Genomic DNA, 21,882 nt, shown 5'->3' with positions numbered 1-21,882 from the left:
CGCTGGGGTTTGGTTCCAAGATCCCCCGTGTATAACAAAATCCGTGTATGCTCAAGTCCCATTAAAATATAATGACATAGCAAAATGGTGTCCCTTAGAAAAAATGGAACATCAAGGTAAATGTATACTTTTTTAGAACATTTTCAAACCGTGTATGCTTAAATCCATGTATAAAAAATCTGTGTATAAGAAGGGCCGACTGTATTAACCGAAATCTCAAATAATGAAATCTGCAAAAGTCAAAGTCGCAAATGTGGAGCGCCAGCTGTAGGACCTTGTCATGAAGTACATTGTCTAGTTACAATGCTGAATAGACCAGCAACCCTGGAGTGACCTGGCAGGCTTGTAACAGTTTTTGTAAGGTGAATCTGGCCCTCTGGCCCTTTGAGATCTGCAAGACTGCATCCTCCATCTTTTCTAGTATATTCTTAAATCAAAATAGCTAATGCCTCAGGTACAACAATGCTACAGCCAACAGGACTGCAACTTTATTTTTATGTTCCCTATAAGAAAAGATCTCAGTTTCTTATTATTCTAGCACACGAATGGTGCTCTTGTGTGGCTTGTGTGTTTTTCTGGAAAACTGCTTATATAATTATTAAGGAGTGGGAGGTTCAGTTTGTCCCAACTAGCATACTGTATCCTGTGAGAGCTGTCAGTGATAAGTCAAACTTGAATATTTGTGTTGGCAGGGTGTGCTTTTTAATTTAGTCAATGTAATAAGATAAGTAGGGAGAACAAACTTTAGTTCTGAACTTTTGAGGATGGGCTGCCAGCTTAATTCTTCTACCTTTAAATTAAGGAAAGGAAAAATAGAAAAAGAGTTGAAATGTATTGATGTTTCTCTTTGACCTATTTTCCTTTGATCTTGTATTATGTTGTATTTAAGTGGCAGAAGTGCAGAGACACGTTTCATATTAATTGCAGCTTATAGCTGTGCAGTGAATGTTTCATAAGTTGGCCGTGCAATTTTATCTGTACATTAATTAATGATTTTAAAGTCTCTCATACAATTTTGACATTAGCTTTTCTGTGAACTGCAGGGACCTCAAGAAAGACCCTGAGGGAATGGGAAGGAGATCAGTAGCTTTCCAGTGTACTTTAGTAAGACATATCAAATAAAAGTAATGAATTCAGATTTCATAAAGTATAGATCATAGGACAAAATACTCATGCAAAACTTGTTTGAATTTGAAAATGAATGTTTTGGGCAAAGCCCAGTTAAAGTTAGCCACATCTATCATCTGTTGAAACCAGAAGATCCTAAATGCTTGCAAATCTGAATTCTGCTGAAGTCAGAAGAACCTGAATGCTTGTGTGCTTGTGTGTGTCTTCAAGTCACCTGTTGACATGGCATCTTCGTGAATTTCATAAGGTTTTCTTAGGCAAGGAATAATTAAAGGTGGTTTTGCCAGTTCCTTACTCTGGAACATAGCCTACAGCACCTGGTATTCATTCGCAATCTCTACATATCTAAATTCTGTTGAAATCAGAAGAAACTGTGGTGTAGTGGTTTGAGTATTAGATTATGACTATGGAGACCAGGATTCAAATCCTTGCTCAGCTGTGGAAACCCACTAGATGACCTTGGACAAGTCATACTCTCTCAGCCTCAGAGGAAGGCAAAGGCAAACCCTCTCTGCACAGATCTTGCCAAGAAAACCCCATAATACTTTTGCTTAGGATCACTATAAGTTGGAAATGACTTAAAGGCACACAACAACATCAACCATCTGTACTTGTTGGCAGTCTGTACAAATCTAAATTCTGTTTAAATCAGAGGGACCTGAATGTTTGACTGTGTGTAAATGATAGTGTGTCTGATACATTTTGTCTTTTCTCTTTAGAAGTAAGAAGGAGAAACTACAGTAAAATGATGCACCTCCCCTCACTGATTGAAGTACAGTACCTCTGTTCAGAGTTGCAGTTAAGCTGCACGTTGTGCTGGGTCACTTTAAGTTGAAAAGGCTCAAGTAAACCAATTAATTTTCATGACTTTTCAGGGTTGTTTTTTTTTTAAAACTGACACTAAGCCCTCCATGGGTTCCCCAAATCTATTGAAGATCTATCTCTTTGGACTGATGGCGGGAGGTGTTAAACTCCTTTATTGGTGGCATTTTTTAATTGACTGAGTCTTCCAAGTGTGCTAATACTATGGTTTTGTTTCACTTGGTGCAGGGCACTGAGTTTGATATCAGAGGAAAGGATAGGCATATTAACAGCTGTAAAGTGGGGGAAATGAGTTGAGAAAATGACTTTAAACATACACAGTAGGCCAGTGAGGGTCCTGAAATTTCCTTTGTCTCACCACTAATTACCTGGGAAGTGGCTCTTTTCCACTTGAAAAATCTTTTTCCTCTCTCATTGTACCTAGGTCTGGGCATATTTCATGTATTTTTGTTTCTGTCCAAACATCATAGAATCGTAGAGTTGGAAGAGACCACAAGGGCCATCCAGTCCAACCCCCTGCCATGCAGGAAATCACAATCAAAGCATCCCCGACAGATGGCCATCCAGCCTCTGTTTGAAGACCTCTAAGGAAGGAGATTCCACTACACTCCGTGGGAGTTTGTTCCACTCTCAAACAGCCCTGACTGTCAGGAAGTTCCTCCTAATGTTGAGGTGGAATCTCTTTTCCTGTAGTTTGCATCCATTGTTCCGCGTTCTAGTCTTTGGAGCAGCAGAAAACAAGCTTGCTCCCTCCTCAACATGACATCCCTTCAAATATTTAAACAGGGCTATCATATCACCTCTTAACCTTCTCTTGTGTGAGTTTTATTCTCTAATTACTATGGCCACAAATTTCTATTCAGACTTAAAGTTGGTCACTCACACTTCCCTTTTATCTTAGGTACCCTGGAGGGCAGGGGAGTTTCATTGGAATAAGAAGCTCCAAAATGTTATAACTGTAGTTTATTGTAGCATCAGAGCTCTCTGACAGAGAAGGCTAAATGTCTTGCAGAACTACAGTTCCCAGGATTCCCTAGCACTGAGCCGGGGCAGTTAAAGCAGTCTCAAACTGGATTATTTCTGCAGTATGTTTTGGATCTGTGAGTGCTTGTTTAATGCATCCTTAGCTCAGACAGCAATGGCCAGTGAGCTCCTGCTGGAGTTACAAATGCAGACTCTCTCTCTCTCTCTCTCTCTCTCTCTCTCTCTCTCTCTCTCTCTCACACACACACACACACACACACACACACACACACACACGGAGCCTAGTCTCATGTCATCTTCATAGGCTGGAAATATGCGTTTCACCTGCAAATACATTTGGCTGTATCGGATTGGAATATCTGCAGAGAACAATTAATGACAAGTAATATTCAGTCCCAATTTTCTCCTTGTCAGGGGTTGTTAGCGGAGGGTTGAAGGTGAGAACTAGTACACACAAAAGGGTTAGGCAGTTCCTCCTTCCAGGTGATTCCTCTACAAATGCTTCCCCATTTCTGCCACTGTGCATTAATGTTACGAAGCAAACACAAGGCTGGGATTTTTTTTTAAGGAAATATAATCTGTGGCCTTTAACCAAATGCATGCTTACGTTCACGTTCACTAAGAAATTCTTAAATGATAGCATGCTTTTGAAAAATCAGCTTTGATAGATAGAGGGGAGAATGAGCAAATTGTATAAACTACATTTAGGATGTCCAGTTATTGCCTTACATGGTTATATCGTGATTAATGTTGTACATTGAGATTTTGACATCCAGAATTTGTGGCATGAGAGTTCATAGTTTCTTAGCACAAACCTAACTATTAAAGTGAATAAGCAAGTGAGACTGATTTATTACTTAACCGCATAAGAAACAGGGAGAAAGTAGACCTGTAATCTGTATACAAAAAAGATTTGTGTGCTTGTTGAATTAATCCCTTGATTACCTTATGGTTTGCAGAATACTCAATAAAAGAGCATTTGTACATTCCTCTGGAAACACATTGGCACTGCATTGCCAAAATTGGCAGGTTGTTGCCAAGGTGTTAATCAGGATTTTCCCACTGCATGAAAAGCTACCATTAGTTACCTGTTCATCATGAGAAAAATGTAGCTTAAAATGTCAAATGGTGTGGGGAATCTATGTTAGGCAAGTTAAATTAGGAGGTAAATTTCAAGCTTTCTCTTTAGCAAAAGAATATTACATAAGGCAGATTGAACAATAGGTACATAGAAATAAAATAGAATAGAACTCCCCCACCATATTTGGAGAAATAAATGCAGTATGTAATATATTATTGTAACTGATCTGTGCAACATAACATTATTAGTTTAAGATAGATCATTTAAAACGTTTGCCCCATTCCAGATAACCTTTTTTAATGTATGATCTTTTATTATATGAATTGGTCTACTCAGTCTTCAAGAGGTTATAATGGAGGAATAGTATTTCTTTGCAGGAACTGTTTTGTCCACTTTGTTGGAACAATAGAACTGCTCCCATGAAAGAGCTCAACTTGCAGTTGAACATACATTAATCTCTTGATTGTTGATTTGTTGATAATTTCTGAACATCGTGTAGGGAGCATTCCAAATTTTGCTGTGATTATTATTATTTATTATTATTATTATTATTATTATTAACATTTATTTGTAGAGCACTGTAAAGTTTGCACAGCGCTTTACAGAGTAAGGATCAAATAAAATAAGAAAAAAATCCTGCTGAACATTACATGATTAAAATATCCCTAAAATAATTCTAATACAATAAAAACAAAATAAGCAGCAGATTAACAATCCCAAAATGAATAAGTGGTTGAAAATTTGTAGCTAGTACAGTATATTTGGTTTCAGAATGATAACAATGGGCTCTGTTCTCTGTCAACTTCTTAGTTAAGTCTGCTTAACTTACGTAACCCCTCCTTGGCTGAGTCTCCGAAACCTGATGGAAACATGATTCACCCATGCTTTTATTGGTTGGCAAAATGGACTTCCCTCTTTCTATGTATCTGATGCCAGTTAATTAGATGGAGGGGAGTTACAGTCATGGCAATAATGTCAAAATCATGACCAAGTAGTGATTGTGAATACAAAATAATTAGAGAGAAGTATATCTAGCTAACTGTTTTGTTACAGTTTCATTGCAGGAGGTTTCTTCTGCCTGCAATCAAAGTGCAAGTGAATCATGTTTCCATCAGGTTTGGTGGGGTGGTTGGGGCAGAAGAGATAACTTAGGTCCCAAACAGACAGGCCAAAATAAACATGCTTCGGGTCACTTTGGAGGTGTGCTGTTTAAATGACACATGCATCTTAAGAGGCCAGAAGCTGTGCCAAACCTGTGCTCCAGTCCTTAGAACTGGAGCATGGCTTTGGCATGGTTTCCAGCCTCTTAGGATGCATGTGTCATTTAAACAGCACACTTCCAAAGTGGCCCAAAGCAGGTTTCCACCCCTTTCTCCCCCAGATGGAGGCTCAGATAAATGCTGAGGCCTCCATGAGGCCTAAAAAGAACCACTCCTAGTGGGTTCTTTTTGCGCAACGCATAGGGCGCCATTGCTGCCCTTGCACACAGTGATGTTGTCTGCTCTGTGTGGTGATGTTTGGGTGCTGCGCCACATGGACATGCCGATAGTAGGGCTGGGCATGTGTGGATGCCCAGCCCTAGAGAACCCTAATTTCAGCCCCAGGCAAGTGCAAAGTGCCGGTCTGTACTGGACCTTACTTAAGTAAGTAGACTTGACTATGTATCTGATAGAAAATGCAGGCAATTATTTTTAAACAGAGGAAGTAGAAGAGAGATTTGCTCTTAGAGGAGAATTCTGGATGAACACTAGAACTGGACTTGGACAGCACAAATAGCAAATGGTGAGACTTTTCAAGCCGCTATTTTGGTGTCATATTTATGTTGTGGTTTACCTCAGACATTGATAAAGAATGTTTTGTATTGAATTGTCATCACCACTTTTGCAGAGCCTTGTTTTTATTGGAAACCTCCGTTCTATTTTTAAATGAAGCATAGCCTGTTGAACAGGCTTGGCTCAGGTAACGAAATTCATGAGAGCTCACTGGCTTTTGTCCTGGAGGAAGAGAGCTGCCAGCTTGGAAAGGCAATATACAAAATATGGCACTCAGAAAAGTTGCGTTGTGCAGTGGGGCAGGATAAATTTAATAAATTATTATTATTATTATTATTATTATTATTATGTTTTTTTAAAAAACAATTTGGGATTGTATACAAAGCTTTTTAATATAGACTCTGCAGGTGTTTTAGGTGGGGGAAGGGTGTTTGTATGATTTCTTCATTGTAATTTTCTGTTCTTACATTATTGAGACTTAAAGTCTCTGTATTAATAAGGAACGTGCGCTCAGGGAAATTTGAACAAGGGTGTCTTTTAACTGGTACTCAGTATTATTATAGAATACAACTATTATTAAGTATCCATTCCCAAAGCTAATCTAGAATTTCAGAATAAAAATATTAAAAGAAATGCAATGAAAAATACAAAGACCTATCTCAAAAAATACTGAAGCTGTGTGTGTGTGTGTGAGAGAGAGAGAAAGTGTGTGTGTGTGTGTGTGTGTGTGTTTTAAAAAAAAAAAACTGATGAAGGTACTCCAGGACAGACTACCCGCAGTGAACCTTGTAATCTGCAAAACAGATGCACTTGTTCACTTCACCATATGAATACTAGAAAGCTATAATGGAAAGGAAATAGTACTTGTTTAACTTTGTTCTCTATACTTTTATTAGTTACAGATCATGAATAAATACAAATATTACTAAGTGCATTAATACTAGTACAGTGGACCCTTGTTATATGCTGGGTTTGGTTCCAAGATCCTCCGTGTATAACAAAATCCATGTATGCTCAAGCCCCATTAAATATAATAACATAGCAAAATTGTGTCCCTTATAAAAAATAGAAAATCAAGGTTTGATATTTGAAATTTATACTTTTTTTGAACATTTTCAAACTGTGTATGCTTGAATCTGTGTATAAAGAATCTGTGTATAAGAAGGGCCTACTGTATTTTGAAGTAGTATACAAGAGCCAGTGTGAGGTAGTGCTTTGAGCATTGGACTATGACTCTGGAGATCAGGGTTTGATTCCCCACTGGAGCATAAAAACCTACTATGTGATCTTGGGCAAGTTACACACTTTCATTTCAGTCTCAGAGGATGGCAATGGCAAACTCACTCTGAAGAAATTTGCAAACAAAACCCGATGATAGGTTCATCTTATGGTGGTCATAAGTAAAAAATGACCTGGAGGCCCACAACAATAACAACAAACAAACTTTTAATAAATGATATGGATTAGGTATTGTACTGCAGCTGGAATTATTTGGATATATGCTTATTCCCACTGTGGAGTCTGGGCAGCTCTTAATCCATTTTAGAATGTAAAAGGCCAAATGAAATAGAGGGGTTCCAATCTAGAGTGCTCACTATTTTCATTTTTAAAAGAGAAAAAACAAAAGAGATGGAAATAACATTGACAAAAAATAATTTAAAATGTTGTATCCAATTATGCCCATCTAGTGGCAGAATAGACAGTGCATATGAAGTGGGTACGTCTTCCCCCATACAGCCTCCATATTTGCTCCCAGTGCCTAATTTATTTTGGATAGTTAGAGATTTGTAGGTTGTACAAGGAGAGGGACATGAGGGAGAAAACCACTCATTCATTGTTGCATGAAATCCAACATGTTTATGAAGCCACAGAAATTAAAATTACTTATTTTAACTGACTCTCATCTATCATCTACAATCTTGCTCACTTTTGCCCAGCCCTTCCATAACCTGATCACAGCTTTAAATTGTTTTCATACTGTGTGTCTGTGCATTCACTTAATTAATTTATATCTGCAAATTCATCTCTCACTAAAAAGTTTCTTGCCCCATTAGTGGCTGTAAGGTATTTGGCACTATATTGTGTTGATAGGCTACTTTAGAAAGCTTTTAAAAAAGAAATGGAATCTTATTTAATTTGTTTTAAGTGTGAACCATATTATTGTGTTTTGCTATCTTCAATTATCACTTTAAACCATGAGTTTAAAGGCTGCATGTGGCCCCCAGGGCCAACTATGTTTGGTGGAGAATTACAATTGTGGCAAGTAGTGACTGTGAATACAAAACAGTTAAGAGTAAGTAAATCTAAATTGAACTAAGTAACTGGTACAGGATTCCAGCCACAGTTAATTTAGAAAGTAGTAGTACGTAATGTAGTCATGTCAGTACATTGAGAATGATATGCTATAAATCAGATATTTCAAACAAATATAATACAGTGGGCCCTCAGTATCCACAGGGGTTGGTTCAAACAAGCCCCCACAGATACCAGAATACACAGATGCTCAAGTCAGTATTTAAGATAAACTGCAGCCAGGCTGAGAAGTGATCCCAGGGTAGCAGCGACAGCAAGGCACAGGCACCTGGCACACATTCTTCCTCCTATTCCATTTCCCACTTTCCCACCTCAATGCTTCAGCCAGAACTTAAACCCTTTCTTCACTCTATTTTCCTTCTTCCCACTACGAAGCCTAAGCCAGAATTTCAAGTGAGAAAGTGGTTTAATGCACATTCTTCCTCCTGGGAACAATCCAGTCTGCTGCTGCTTTTAAAAGAAAGAGCAAAATGGTTGCAGCCAAAGCAGGAAGAATGCATGCCTGGTGCCCAGGCCTTGCTGCCATAGCCTCTGCTATGGCCTTGAGACCACTTCTCAGCCTGAGTGGAATCAATCATAGATTACGTAATTTTTAAAAAATGTTTCTTCATTTCCGCTGTTGCTCAATCCACTGATATCAAACCTGCAGATACCAAGGGCCCACTGTACCACTTAAGTATTAAAGATAGTTAACCATTTGTGTTTTTAAGAATTAAATCCAATTGTTAGTCCACCTAGAGTAGACATACTGAGTCAGTGGGTATTTGTTAAGTCAAAACTTAGGTAAATTCTATTGATTCAGTATATCTACTTTAATTCTGGCTAGCAGTTAGATTTGGGTCATAGTTTATTAAATTTCTCTAGTTCAGTCTACTCTAGTTGGAACTAAGAATTAGATTTAGTCCATACATTTTTGCTGGCAGCGAAATTGGATATTACTCAGGATTGGTAGCATACCTAAGACAGTCCTCTTGGACAGGTGATGCAGAAGGCCTTAAGCCAAGTGTCCAAAGGCCACCTCTTAGACCACTTGTCCACTATACCATTCTGCTTGCTTTAATTTTTTTAAAAGTTTTATTTTTTTTATCCCAACAGGAAGGAAAAGTACACAGTCTAAAATTTTATTTCTCGATTTTTCCATGAGTCATATTAAAATCCATAATTTTGGGGCCCAAATCTGCCTTCGACTTATACATGAAGTCGATTTATAGTTGCGCATGTAAGCTCCCATCAGTAGTCCCAGCTTCTGCCCACCTGGCTGTTCGAAAGCATGCAAATGCAAGTAGATAAATAGGTACCACTTCAGTGGGAAGGTAACAGCATTCTGTGCAATCATGCTGGCCACATGATGCAGTCGTCTTTGGACAATGCTGGCTCTTCGGCTTAGTAAAGGAAATGAGTACCTCCCCCTACAGTGAGTTATGACTAGACATTCATGTCAGTGAAACCTTTACCTTTAATATAAGGTAAATCTTGTCTTTCACACTGCTGTTGTCAATGTATTCATAGACTAAAATAGAAATACATTTTCCTTCCATTTTTGCTTATTTGTAAAGAGTGTTATACCATCCTGTTGTTGTTTTTTTTTTGTAAGTTCTCTTGGCTGCTCATACTTATTTAATTGTTCATATGTCATAGTACATTTAATAGTGATGTGAGGAAAAGTGGAAAGTTGTAAAAGGATTAAATTGTATTTCACATTACTGCCATGTCAGCAAGCAAAATGGGAACTTTTTTGCAGTATGGAATACTACTAGACTCTACACCAGCGGTTTTCAACCTGTGGGTTGTGCCCCCTTTGGGGGGTCAAATGACCCCTTCACAGGGGTCACCTAAGACCATCGGAAAACACATATTTCCGATGGTCTTAGGAACCGAGACACTGCAGTTTTATGGTTGGGGGTCACCACAACATGAGGAACTGTGTTAAAGGGTCACACCATTAGGAAGGTTGAGAACTACTGCTCTAGACTCTGTTTCCTTTTAACTGTATGCATTGATATCTACAAAAATTAGATATAAATTACTTAATGCACGAATGAGAATAAGTATAGAAAGTTAAAGTAAGTGATTGATGTTTCAAGTAAGTGAATTGAAAGTGAGTGAGTAGAGGAGTAAATGGGTTGAATGTGAATGTGAGGGTAAAATAGGGGTAGGAGAATGGGAGGAGAGCAATAAGTAGGGGGAAGAGAGAGGAGTTGTAATGAAGGCGTGAAGGAAGGGAGAGAAGAAGAAGCCATGCGAAGAGAAAGTAATTGAGAAGGAGAGAAAGGAAGGAAATGAGTTGAGGGAATAGAAAGAGCGAAATAGTTGAAGGCCATCACTGCCAATATCATATAACTATAGGGTTGCACAGAGATAGTTAGAGGTATTGTGGAACATGAGAAGATATGCGATTAGGAATATGTGTATGTATGTATGTATGTATGTAGATATGTGTATTATGATTATGATGAAAATTTTTGGCAATGTATCGTGTGTGAAATTATGTTTGCTTTTGTATATGTATGTTTTTAATGATTTAATAAAAATTAATTTAAAAAATAGATATAAATTACTTTGACTGGAAAGATATGAAGTTTCACATATGAGAGCCCTCCATTCATATCCAAGGGAATTTCTTCATTTTTAAAAAGTATTCCCAAACTATTTGAATTGTTCTAGCATCAAATTGTAAGAGAGAGCTGGTATGCATTCATGTACCTGGGTTTTTTTTAATGTGTGATCAATTTTTATGTCTATTTTCTTCTTTCTTATATATTTCCCAAGTTATGTAAAATGCACATCTCTCACATATGAGAACTACATCCTATTTCCATGCATGAACAGTATTTACATACATGATTCTTTAGGTGAAATTACATATAATAATACTATGACAAGACTACATGATCTGAGAATAAGTAGGTGTTCTTTTTCAGTACTGCAAAATTACTAGATGTTTTTTGTTCCCATGTTTTGAAGAAATTTGTTAATTTATTTAATGGCAATAAGAAAACATTCATCTCATATATATATATATATATATATATATATATTCAAAGTTAATAAAAGTATTGTTAAAAATCACACATACCATTAACATCTGGCAAAATTTGAATAACGCTTCCTACTGCGTTTCGTCAGTACCACTATTTGGCTCCATATATTCCTATGCTGTTTTTGTTAGATTTGGAGCAAAAACTTTGGAGCTGATGGAATCTTCATTCATTATAAGCTAAACCAGTTATTTGAGAGAGCATTTCAACCAGTGCAAACCAGCCAGTTGCTACAGATATTTAGAATACTGCAGCCTGCTTTTTCCTTTTGTTGCGTTTATCTGATTTTGGCAGCAAATTGGCAAAACCAGTATTTCCCAGCCAGTCCATGTTCTGTGCTTTAACACAATACTTTATTTGTTTCTTCATCACTAGAGCAATGTCCTAAGAGATTATATTTAAAATTGTCTGGTTTTCACTTTTCTATGTAAATGTAGTAGAAGTTATGTTTGAAAATAGTCTTTCTATTACAGAGAAATGCAAATTGTGGAAGAAACAATCAACAAAGATAACTATGCTTCTTAAATGATTATGGAATAAGGCTGTGATCTGAAGCATTTATCTATGAAGATAATGTCCAACAGTTATGATATAACAATGCCAATGTGTAATCTCATATATAATGGTGTTTTAATTAATTGGAATAGGACTCCATGGGCTGACTGAGCACATTCCACAAATACTGTGGCTGTTTCTGTTGCCTGCATACAAAATGCACTTTTAAAGGCATTACCTGGGCATGAATCCACATATTTGGAAAACATTTTTCCTTGGTTCCTGTTCTTATGCCAATTTTAGAAGAACAAATTTGCAATCATTGTTTGCCTGCTACTCCTCACAGTCACCATCTGGAGAGTGTGCTGCTGTTTGATTTGTCAGTGAAATAGGCTGTCTTGCTGATAGATATTCTTAATGAGACAGACTCTGCCCTGTCCCAGAGTCTTTCTCCTGTGCCTTCTGGTTCAGTGTTAGTATTTAGGCTCAGTTTAAAATTTTAAGATAAGCATGAAAAAACTGGCACAGAAGTGGCCATATATTTCTTTGCTTTAACACGTGGTTGAAGCAGATGGGAAAGGGTCCTGGAACATCCAATGAGTTAGGTTTGCAGGTGGATTTCTGAAATTGTTGTGGTTTCATAAGTAGAAAAGTTCTACAGTTTGGAATTTTTATAAAATAAATTTTATTGAGCATATTAAAACACATAAATTATTAAACATACAAAACATAAAAATCAGACATACTAAATAACAGTACCGCAAAACTTCTCTTTGCAACTTCTCCCAATCACATCAGACCCACCAATTTCCTTCTTCCATACCTTCTATATTCCTTCCTCTCTAATACCTTCTTCATTCATTATGTCTTTCAACCTTTCTTCTTCCCTATCCCTTAAACATTCTCCATATCTCCATTCTACTTACTCATACCTTTTCCACTTACGTACTCACACCTTCTCTTCAACATACTTATAGGCCTGTTACAGACTGCCAAAATAAAGCTGCTTCGGGTCTCTTTGGAGGTATGCTATTTAAATGATGCATGGGTCCTAAGAGTCCGGAGGTCGCGCCAAAGCCACACTCCATTCCTAAGCACTGGAGTGCAGCTTTGGTGCAGCTTCCGGATTTTTAGGATGCATGCATCATTTAAACAGCATACCTCCAAAGAGACCCGAAGCAGCTTTATTTTGGCAGTCTGTAACAACATTCATTTGAACTTCCTTCCTGCCAGTAGTGTCTCAAATAGTTTCTCCAATGACTTCCTTATAACTAACATTTTCTTAAGCCTCTTATCTGTGTTTTATTCTCCTTTAAACCTTTAATTTAAGCATCCCATCACTTATGCTTGTGATTAATACAGATAACAATTTCTTTTATACTTTAACAGTTTAGAAATTCTGATGGCTGTAAAGTAGTTTCAGGAGATTAAGCACCACATGGTAGCACAATTGCAGCATGATCATCTGAGCCAGTTATATCTACCAGTCATATACCATGCATATGACTCTACTCACAATTTCCTATACATCCAAAGAATCGCAGGAGCATAGTAAGCAGTCTGTCTCTATAAATGACTGACTTCTCATGTGGATTAATCCTTTTGTTAGAGAACATTTGTACAGTACAGTATACACAATTTAACATTGGGCCCAAACAGACAGGCCAAAATAAAGCTGCTTCAGGTCACTTTGAAGATATGCTGTTTAAATGATGCATGCGCTAGGAGGCTGGGAGCCACACCAAAGCCACGCTCCAGTCCCAAAAACAGCATATCTCCAAAATGATCCGAAGCAGCTTTATTTCGACCTGCCTGATCGGGCCCATAGATACAGTAAATAATACATATCAAACCCAAAGAATACAGATAGAAATAATGTGTGTATATAGTATTAGATACAAGCAAATTTTGTTCCTAGCATAGGTTAAATACTTAAAACATTTTAAAAGAATAGGAGCATACTAAAGGAGACCAAAAATATATTTCACTTTTAGATCACAAACAGGTGATCTTTAATATGTCCATACAGTTGCAATCCACACTTGATCTTAGCAGAAAGGGCAAGAATCATGTGGATATAGTTACCGTGCAGTGTGATTATAAGATGTTTCCATAAAAAACATCATATTAAATTATTTAAAGAGCTAGAATTTTCTGCTGACACAATCTCAGGACAGACTTCACTCCTGTTATGAAAAGAGGAGAATGATGTCTGTGTCATCTTGCACCCTCTGAAATTCTGCTCCGGAGGTTTTATGCAGGGCACATTCCAGAACTGCCTAGGAATTGGTACAGAGGGCTTAGTGGTTAAGATACTACTTCTGATGACTGGAAGATTGGCAGTTTGAGTGCTCTATGATGGGAGAGCTCCTGTCACTAGTCCCAGCTTCTGCCAACCTAGCAGTTCGAAAGCATGCAAATGCAAGTAGATAAATAGGTACCACTTCTCAGTGGGAAGTTAACAGTGTTCGGTGTAGTCATGCTGGCCACATGACTACTAGAGCAGTCCTTAGACAACGCTGGCTCTTCGGCTTAGAAACAGAGATGAACACCACCCCCTACAGTCGGTTACGACTAGATACTTATGTCAAGGGACTACCTTTACAGGGAGAGGGGATACTGACAAAAGTCGCCCTCCTCCTTGTGACATTAATGCTCCTCTAGTAGTCTTTTGTGGATGAAAGGAATCCTTTGGTTTGCAGAAAGTGAAGTATGGATTTAAGCCAGTGTGTTACTGATTTGGATGCTGTGTGCGCATGTGTGCATACACATGCAATCTCCTTTAAATTTCCCCCCTGATAATGGATTGCTAATATGTAAAAGAAGATGTCTCATGCATCTTGTTTGACATGCTCTAATAATAAATAAATAAATAGAAAGCTTTATTCTACAGCATATACACACATATTGGATCAACCTCTCTGGTCAATCTTCTTTTAAGATTAATGCAAACATAGCTGAAAGAGCAGTGTGCATATCAGCAATTTAGCTCTGTCTCAACAGCATGCAGATTATTTGCCAATAGTTTTCATCTGTGGAAGTTTACTTGAAGTAACTAAATGTTTGTGATCATTCGTATGATATGAGTTTAGGAGGTAACTTTTGGGGGTTGGAGGTAGGTCAAGAAACAGGCTAATATTTTGATAAATCCAACCTCTAGGCTTCAATTACATCACAATGTTATGCATGCTAATACAAGTAAATTTAATTAATAGTAGTAGCTAATCTGTGTTTTGCCTCAGGTTTTGTTTCTGTAGCCAGAACAAATGTCTCCAAGGAGTTACTGCTACTGCTTTCTTAAATATATGGATTCTGTGATTTAACTTGGAAATATTTGCCAACATTTGTTAAATCATAAGCCCAGCAACTGTGCTATAAGTTTAATTTTTAAAAAATGGGATTGGTTTTTATTGAAATAGTTTTACTTGACTGTCCCTTCAGTCAGCATGGTTAAGAAAAAACACTTTCAGGACCAATTTTATTTTTGATACTGTGAGTTTATTTCACAACCAAACTGGTTTCATAAAGGCCCTGGAAAATGTATGTTTCCAGGTAATGGCATTTGGTACTGAAATCACTTAGCAAGTTGGTCATCAATTGCAATGTAATATCCTTGGTTAAACAGATTTTTCTTTTTCCTTATCTTAATGACCCATCCATCTTTTAAAGTGATAAGTCCTTAATGTATGTGACACAATACATTTGTTGTACTTCAAGATGTCACAAGACCTTGTTTTGCCCCTTGTCGCAAGTCGCTAGACACCTTAATCTTATGATGAAACTCTGGGATTAAGTGAAGGCTAGTTGCAAGGGAAATGCTCCCTTGTCACCTGATATTGGCATCTTAAAGCATCCCAGGGGCTCATGTGCAAGCTTTAGAATTCTCCAGGACTCTCTTAAAGATAAATGTAGTGAGTTAGGCTTCTGCCACTGGGCAGATGGATTTTGGTATCCTTTTTAGCGTTGTGGCCAAATGTTAGCAGCTGTCCAGTGTCAGATTGTGTTAGTGACCATGTAAGATACTTTTTTGCACTTTTATCTTTTTAACTGTATTTTATTCTTTTAATGTGTGATCTGTTTTAATATAGTAATAGTTTAATTCTTTTTTAATGTTCACATCTGTATATTTTTACTTGTACTTTATGCGCCACGTGCCCCAGGAGCGCCAAAAAGCCACCGCCATGGTGGAAAAGCTGCTTTGTTTCAGGCACAAAAAGGAGTGGGATTTTGCTGCTTCTTTTTGCAACAGAAAAAAGCCAGAGTGGGCCCATAGCATGCACTTGCTATGGCACCCACCCGGCTTTTTCAGGGGTGATGTGACGCCACCTCTTCAAGGCAGTCTGTTTTGTCCCTATAGACATGATGGGAAAAACCTGAAGCTTGCAATATGTAATAGACTGAGGACAGAGTGAATGAGACATTTATAAACCTGGGAGCAAAACAGATTTCGGGATGCCTCTGTGGCTGCTCTGATAAAGAGGAGGCAGTGGCTATTCCACTATTTGGAGGAAAACATAGAGCCTGTAGTTATCTCTATCTGTCTTGAGCACTGGGCAGTACAATTTTTGTGCCCATTGGAGAATACTCAAAGACTGTTTTTGACCATATGTAGAGAACATTCTTTCCCAAAAGTTTCCCTGGTACCATCATTGTGGTTGTTTTGATACCTCATACAGAGCTTTTTGTTCTCCTAAGCCTTTTAAAATAACGAAGCCAGAATCCTGTTGGGGAGCTAAGTATGTGTAAACAACCATACTTAGTCCTATGCAGTGAATCCCATCTCAGTTTCTCCAATCTCCTCTTACTGAGCAGCAGCTGCTGTAGTAGATGTGGCTCTGTTCCCCTCTCATTTGGGAAGCAGCTTACTGACATTTCTGCTCCCTCTGGTGAGGAATCTCCAGTGTGTCAGGCCGAAGCAGGGTCCCTATCGCAATTCTCCCTTGCACTAGAGATCACTGGCATAAGGAGTGTATGGGACCATCAGCCAACTGCTTTCTGAATGCCAGGGGGAACAGATCCATGTCAGTCACAGCAGCTGCTGCCCAGTAAGCATGATTGGAAAACTATCACAGTCCACTAAACTGGGGGCAATATAGGGATCATGAACATGAAAGTCACAGCTGCATAACTCTAGGTTACACATTACACAACAATAGGTTACACTGCCCAACAGAATTCTGGCCCTAACATCTTAGGATCTGTGGGTTTTTTTTGTTTGTTTGTTTTATGTTTTTGAAAAAGTGTGTTTCAGTTGTTTTTAATTTGTAGCAGTTTTTATTATTTTATGTTTTATTTTATTTTATTGTTGCATTTCATAGAATCATAGAGTTGGAAGAGACCGCAAGGGCCATCCAGTCCAACAAATAAATATTGAATTTAACTGAGGAGTACCATCCTCAGACTGACGAAAAACAATCTTCTACCATCTAAAGATGGATTTTTTTTTAAAAAAAATGTTGTTTTGCTAGTGGTGATATATCTACCCTGCCCCAGGCAGAAGGAAACACTTTTCACTTTGGTTTCTACTGATTGTTTAGCTAGCATGCCATCTAAAAAAAATTCTTCAGCTTTACTAATAAAAGAATAGCTTTGTTTTTCTTCTGCCTTGCCAGTACTCCATTTATTCTGCTTCATAATGGAGAGTGATTTTAGTAATAGCTGTTTCCACACATAGATTGTCTTTCATAGACTGAATTAACTAAGAAGTAAAAAACAAGAAGAGTCTAGTGGCAGTGGCATTGTGACCCAAAACTGTCTTGCAACATGTGGTAGCTACTGATTCATTATGAATGATATCACAGGAAACTGTTTTAAGGCATATGCCAGCAACTCATTTGGTGTATTTTAGATATGATGGACTATAATTCCCATCATCCCAGCACCAGGGAAAGTGTATTTTATTTCGTACACCACCTGCTTTTCACTTCTTTTAGGAAGATTCAGCAGGGTGGCACAGGTATGGATGGAGACACTCTAGCTCCTGAGGAACTGATAGTGGAGAATAGGATAGCTCCAATGATACCATGCTCCCTTTTGGTGCTAACTTTCAGTGCATTCACATGTCCAAAAGAAAGCTAACAGCTACTCTGCCTTCATTGCCCCAAACAATGCTGAAATCTATTTTACACAAGCAGAAAAACTTCAGGGGTTGGTTGTCATGTGTATTAAGGATGAGAAGTTCAATTCAGGAGATATCTATGCAGAGGGTGCAGGTCACAGTTGAGCAGAAGAACAGGATTTTGTGTGTAAGAAAGTAAATACAGCCCAATACATTGTGGGCAATATACTAAGGTCTGTTCATATAAATATCTGGTTTCCATTACTACATAGTCATCACAAAAACTTCGTAAGCTTTCTTGAAATGGCTAAAAGTGATAGTTGTTTCTGGGTTTTTTTTTTTTCCTTTTTAAAAATAACAACAACGATCCATGTCTTCATAATGAAGTTACATTGTCAGTTTCACAATTTGCAACAAATGTATATGATTAATCTCGAGATGTCAGATTAAGTGTATTCCATATAGTAACTATCTTCTGGGTATTTCCAGAAGTTCTGGATTGATTGACAAGCAACATTCCTTTAATGTGGTAAAATCCAGAGACATAGCTGTGTTAGTCTAGATCATATTGCAAAAAGGTATTGTAGCAAAGGGCTGAGAGAAAGAAAGATGTTAGTATACGTTTTCGTAGACTTCACTCTACTTTTTCAGGTGCAGCTGAGGAAGCATGATCTAGACTATCATGATTATGCTACCACCTTCTTTCCTTCTCCCAGTTTTTATTTTCATTCTCATTGACTTTATTTTGTTTTCTTTTGTTTCCTCTGCTTTCTTTCCATTTTTATGGACTTTATCACATGGGGAAAATCAGGGGTTTAAACAGCCGTTTATCCTGGGCAAAATGCGATATTGCATTTAAATTTTTTTTGACACATCGCTATTAAAAAGGCAATAAAGAGACTGTAAAGAGGCTATAAAGAAGTAATAAACAGCAACAAATTATTTTTGGGATTTCCCCATGAATGATTTGTTGATGTTTATTGCCTCTTTAATAGCAACATTGTGTGAAAATCTTAAATGTGATATTGCATTTTGCACAGGACAATCAGCTGTTTAAACCCCAATTTTGTCCTATTTCCCCCATGTGATAAAGTCCTATGATAGGCTTATTTGTGTTTTGTATTTCATACTTTCTCATGATAAAGCAGAAGAAAGCAGTTTTCAATTATGTTTGCTTTAGTTCTTTTTTGTAATGGTACTGTGTACAAAATAATTAGGATCTTTGTTTTAATTCTGTTATAGTGTGTAGGATTGATGTGGGACAAAATTGTAAGTCATTATATATTTAACAGGATGGTCCTTAAACCGGCTGTTCCATCATCCAGCATTAGTGTTTTGGAGGGAAAACAACAATAGTCATAACTTTACAAAACACAATTTTATAGTTGTACAGTACAGTGTTAGAAATGTTCTTCTGGAAGAATAAGCAGACATGGAAGTGCAAATGTTTAGAACCAGTATGATAGTATACTTTAATAAAGATTTAAAAGTTGAATTAGATTTGCACATGCAAGGAAAAATTGCATGTGTGTTTTAATATCACCCATTTTTTGGGCAAAATTAGAAATGAAAAAAATATAATGCAGTCTTGCCAGTAGTCATGCAATTCATGAATCATCAGTGTTAATTATAACATATGCTATCTGAAAGTACTGAAATAATTAGAAGTGGAGACTTGGATTATACAAGGTTCTTGTAGCAATGTGACTTTTATATAATATGTTGTAGCATAACAACTGCCTTCCATTTGTTGTTTTCAGTATGGTGTCTTTTGTTTCCCTCTGTGAAACATCAAGTGAAACCTTGTGTTCCATTCTAGGCTTTGGTTCAGGTTTACAGATAGTATTTGTATGGCCAGTAAGGTTGGCTGGAAGTTTATCTTTCAGCAACATTTCCCATAGAGAGCACCCTCAGTCTCCAACATACACGTTCATAAAGGCATGTGTACCCCTCCACACACACCTGCTGTTTAAAATTCAATTTTTAAAAGGATGAAGCAGTATAGGAATTATGAAAACCAGCAAAAGGACAAGGTGTGGCTTCTTTTCTTTTATGTCTTGGCATTCCCAATTTATTGCTTTTGCTTTTAGAAGACTATTTATATTGCTTTATTATCCTAAAATGTTGCCAGCTTTTCCTGGAGGAAAATGAGACAAGCACAAAAGTAATGATTACTGATTTATTAGTCAACAAAAGGTGACTTGTGAATATACTGTAATTATTTCTAAAGAACTCAAACCTGGCAAATTGTCACTCTCTCTGCTTGAAGCAGCTTGCTTATGTGCGCGTTGTGCCGATCCTACAAACATGTATCAAGAGTAATTCTGGCAAAAGCATGAAAGGTAGTGAGGAAATTGGTTACAAATGGGAGACTGGATTACCTTTAAAGAGAATATACAAGTTATGTTAGTTACTTAGATATAATAATATAAGTCATCTTGATATAATGGACATGGCAGCTATATATTGGTCACATTCTTATTGACTGAACATTGTGTATTTCTCTAGCCCAAAGGCAAGAAATCCATGGCCCTCTGGCTGTTATACTGCAGCTACGACGAAACCTATCCAGCATGGCAAATGATGTGGAGTGTTTGGAGCTGCTGTTCAACAACATCTGAAGGACCACACATTCCTCATCCCTGCTTTAGTCCATGCTCTTTGCAATTTGTAGGAAGAAAAGCTATTCTGTTGTGGGAAGTGCCACCTGTGCAGCAGTGAAATACTGTGTCCAGGTCATTTGCTGAGAAGGAAGGCACTTCCCAAAAATCTCTAGACAGCTGTCAAAGCTATGCAGGAAATAATCTCAAATAACTAAATCTGGTATGGTAGTGTGTTCAAACACTGAGAAATGATGTAATGAGCTTATTTGTGATGTGATCATGTCAGTCAGTGAGAGAGAGTATGATTCCTGTGTTCGGCATCTACCATTGCCCGACCTTAGGATTCCAGCTAGTGATCTGGAGATTGCTGGCCAGAATACACTTTCTTGTAAAGTGAGAGTTGAGCTGTGGAACTGATACTTTCAATATCAATTCTGGATTTCTTCCTTCCTTGTGACCCAAGCCTTGCTAGTAAAAGAGTCCATTTCTACTCTGTCTCAATTTGTCAGTCTCCATACTGTTGTCTGTTCAATTTGGTGTTATGAATACAATATGGAGTTCATCAGAAATTATACTTGGTCACTTAAGAGGTACTAGTAGGGTTTGCTGTGGAAGATAATATGCTAAGTTAGTGTCCCATGGGAGGAAAGAAATGTATTCATGGAAGGTTAAATTAAGAGCAACAGAAAAATTATGAATTTGGGAGAAAACCAAACATGGTTACAATACTTGGAATCCTGTGTATGCTGGCAAGGATCTTTATATTTAGGAATAAAATTTCAATTATGGGCTACACTTAAAAAAAAATTCTAGGAGCTGTAGTCCAAAAAGGACTACAACTTCATCATAGCTGAGGAGACATCTGACTGAGTCATGACACATAGAAATTCAGCCCAAGCTCCTACATAGCTTAAGTATATGGCAGTATAAGTTTCACTTTATCTCACTGTCGTACAATCACTTGCCCAGTGGGTGCCATGACTTTTTGCTCAGCTGTTCCAGTTGGTTCGCTCCCCATCACCAAGTCAAAATGAGAGAGAGTGAGAGTGAGCGATCTGTGTGTATGATTGTAGAATGATTGGATCATTTGTTTTCACAAAGGTGCAACCCAATACAGGATCTCACCCACATTAACTGACAGTAACACAGTGAACACACAGTTTCTCCAAAATCACCCACAAAACTAGATACAGCATTGTGTATGTCCATTATGATCTTTGTTTCCTTTCTCTCCATCCTTTAATTATTAACCACAAAATAGGCAGTTATTTAATCCTACGTAGCACCTTTCAGCAGTTTTTCCTAGAAGTTATGTACCTTGATGTATTTGTGCATGCTTTGGTAAGTTGATTCATGCTTTCTCTTAATAGATATCTGAATGGTGCTAACGTCAACCAAGAATTATTTTTAGCTGGTTATCTCCTTATTAACACACAAATCCAAAGAGTATTTTATTGGGAAGGGGAAGTAGAACAGTTCTTTTTCTTGTAAAGCACCAGGTGCAGTGATGGAGCTACATAAATTGATGATGGTGGTGATACATAAGTATGTTAATAAATAAATCTCTGGCTGAGCTCATAGATCTCTG

At 37.6% G+C, this 21,882-nt stretch overlaps 1 protein-coding gene across 4 annotated transcripts in view; it reads left to right on the top strand.

The window, feature by feature from the left end:
* Nucleotides 1-21,882, top strand: part of TDRP (testis development related protein) — a 45,116-nt gene that overhangs the window by 12,122 nt on the left and 11,112 nt on the right. Inside the window, exon 1 of one of the 4 annotated variants that reach the window (XM_089531066.1) lies at nucleotides 1,054-1,104. The exons of the other annotated variants lie outside the window; for them this stretch is intronic. Within the exon in view, the coding sequence (XP_089387192.1) occupies nucleotides 1,069-1,104 (36 nt within the window). The 5' untranslated portion in view covers nucleotides 1,054-1,068. Of the gene's footprint in view, nucleotides 1-1,053; nucleotides 1,105-21,882 lie in introns of those variants that run through there. 4 annotated transcript variants of the gene reach the window in all.

The sequence above is a fragment of the Sceloporus occidentalis genome, unplaced genomic scaffold (assembly GCF_023333645.1).
Source record: "Sceloporus occidentalis isolate IW3139 unplaced genomic scaffold, rSceOcc1.0.p SCAF_6, whole genome shotgun sequence".
Lineage (NCBI taxonomy): Eukaryota > Metazoa > Chordata > Lepidosauria > Squamata > Phrynosomatidae > Sceloporus > Sceloporus occidentalis.
The sequence above is the reverse complement of the archived record's forward strand: the minus strand, read 5'-3'. Positions and strand labels throughout refer to the sequence as shown.